At 45.4% G+C, this 1,218-nt stretch overlaps 4 protein-coding genes across 4 annotated transcripts in view; 1 reads left to right on the forward strand and 3 right to left on the reverse strand.

Moving 5' to 3' along the window:
- LOC118407668 (tropomyosin-1-like) overlaps positions 1-1,218 on the forward strand; it is a 1,169,601-nt gene that overhangs the window by 78,437 nt on the left and 1,089,946 nt on the right. The gene's annotated exons all lie outside the window — the stretch shown is intronic.
- LOC118407610 (zinc finger protein 25-like) overlaps positions 1-1,218 on the reverse strand; it is an 865,280-nt gene that overhangs the window by 46,787 nt on the left and 817,275 nt on the right. The gene's annotated exons all lie outside the window — the stretch shown is intronic.
- Positions 1-1,218, reverse strand: part of LOC118407627 (zinc finger protein 525-like) — a 976,997-nt gene that overhangs the window by 37,854 nt on the left and 937,925 nt on the right. The window lies entirely within an intron of this gene.
- Positions 35-1,218, reverse strand: part of LOC118407671 (zinc finger protein 157-like) — a 1,655-nt gene continuing 471 nt past the window's right edge. The window contains exons 3-7 of the mRNA XM_035808187.1: positions 1,083-1,154; positions 674-815; positions 411-613; positions 171-302; positions 35-39 (exon numbers count right to left, since the gene is read on the reverse strand). Coding sequence (XP_035664080.1) covers positions 35-39; positions 171-302; positions 411-613; positions 674-815; positions 1,083-1,154 — 554 coding nt within the window. The remainder of the gene's footprint in view (positions 40-170; positions 303-410; positions 614-673; positions 816-1,082; positions 1,155-1,218) is intronic.

Consider the following 1,218-nt stretch of genomic DNA (forward strand, 5'->3'; position numbering starts at 1 on the left):
GTACGTGTGAGTTACTAGATGCCGGGCCAATGCACTACTCTGTGTTGCAGAATAGTCACACTGGTCACACTTGTAGGGTTTTTCACCTGTGTGGGTTCTCATGTGTTGGGACAAGTAAGTTTTTAGAGTTGTCCTGTACCCACACTCCCCACACATGTAGGGTTTCTCACCAGTGTGGTTTGATGCCATGTGGTTGTCCAAAGTACCTTTCTGTGCTGCAGAATAGTCACACTGGTCACACTTGAAGCGTTTTTCACCATTATGTTTTGATGCAATGTGGAAGTCAAGGGTGGATTTCCCTGCTGCAGAATAGTCACACTGTTCGCACTTGTAGGGTTTTTCACCTGTATGGATTCGCATGTGTTGGGATAAGTTGCACTTTTGAGTTGTTTTGTACCCGCACTTCTCACACATGTAGGGTTTCTCGCCAGTGTGTTTTGCTGCCATGTGTAAGTCAAGCTGGGTTTTTCGTGCCGCAGAATAGTCACACTCATGACACTTGAAGGGTTTATCATGAGTGTGTTTCGCTATTATATGGTAGTCAAGAACGGCTTTCAGTACTGCTGAATAGTCACACTGCTTACATTTGTAAGGTTTCTCATCCGTGTGTTTCCTGGCCACGTGGGAGTCCAAATGGGATTTCCGTGCAGCAGAATAGTCGCACTGGTCACACTTGTAGGGTTTCTCTTCTGTGTGAGTTCTCAAGTGTTTGGACAAGAGGGCCTTATGCGCCGTCCTGTAACCACACTCTCCACACGTGTAGGGTTTATCTCCGGTGTGTATCATAAGGTGATAATCTAATGAAGATTTCCGCACTGTTGTAAAGTCACACTGGTCACACTTATAGGGCTTTTCACCTGTGTGGGTTCTCATGTGTTGGGTCAATATATATTTCTGAGTTGCCCTGTACCCACACTCCCCACACATGAAGGGTTTGTCACCACTGTGCTTTGCTTTATGTTTAGCTAAGGTGGATTTCCTTGCAGCAGAATAGTCACACTGGTCACACTTGTAGGGTTTTTCCCCTGTGTGGGATCTCATATGTTCGGTCAACTGATATTTATGAATTGTCCTGTACCCACACTCCCCACACATGTAGGGTTTGTCTCCAGTATGTTTTGCTTTTACATGCGTGTCCAAATTGGGTTTACATGCTGCAGAAAAGTCACACTGATCACACTTGTAGGGTTTTTCTCCAGTATGGGTTCTCATGTGTTC

This window comes from Branchiostoma floridae, unplaced genomic scaffold (assembly GCF_000003815.2).
Source record: "Branchiostoma floridae strain S238N-H82 unplaced genomic scaffold, Bfl_VNyyK Sc7u5tJ_1439, whole genome shotgun sequence".
NCBI classification, from domain to species: Eukaryota; Metazoa; Chordata; class Leptocardii; order Amphioxiformes; family Branchiostomatidae; genus Branchiostoma; species Branchiostoma floridae.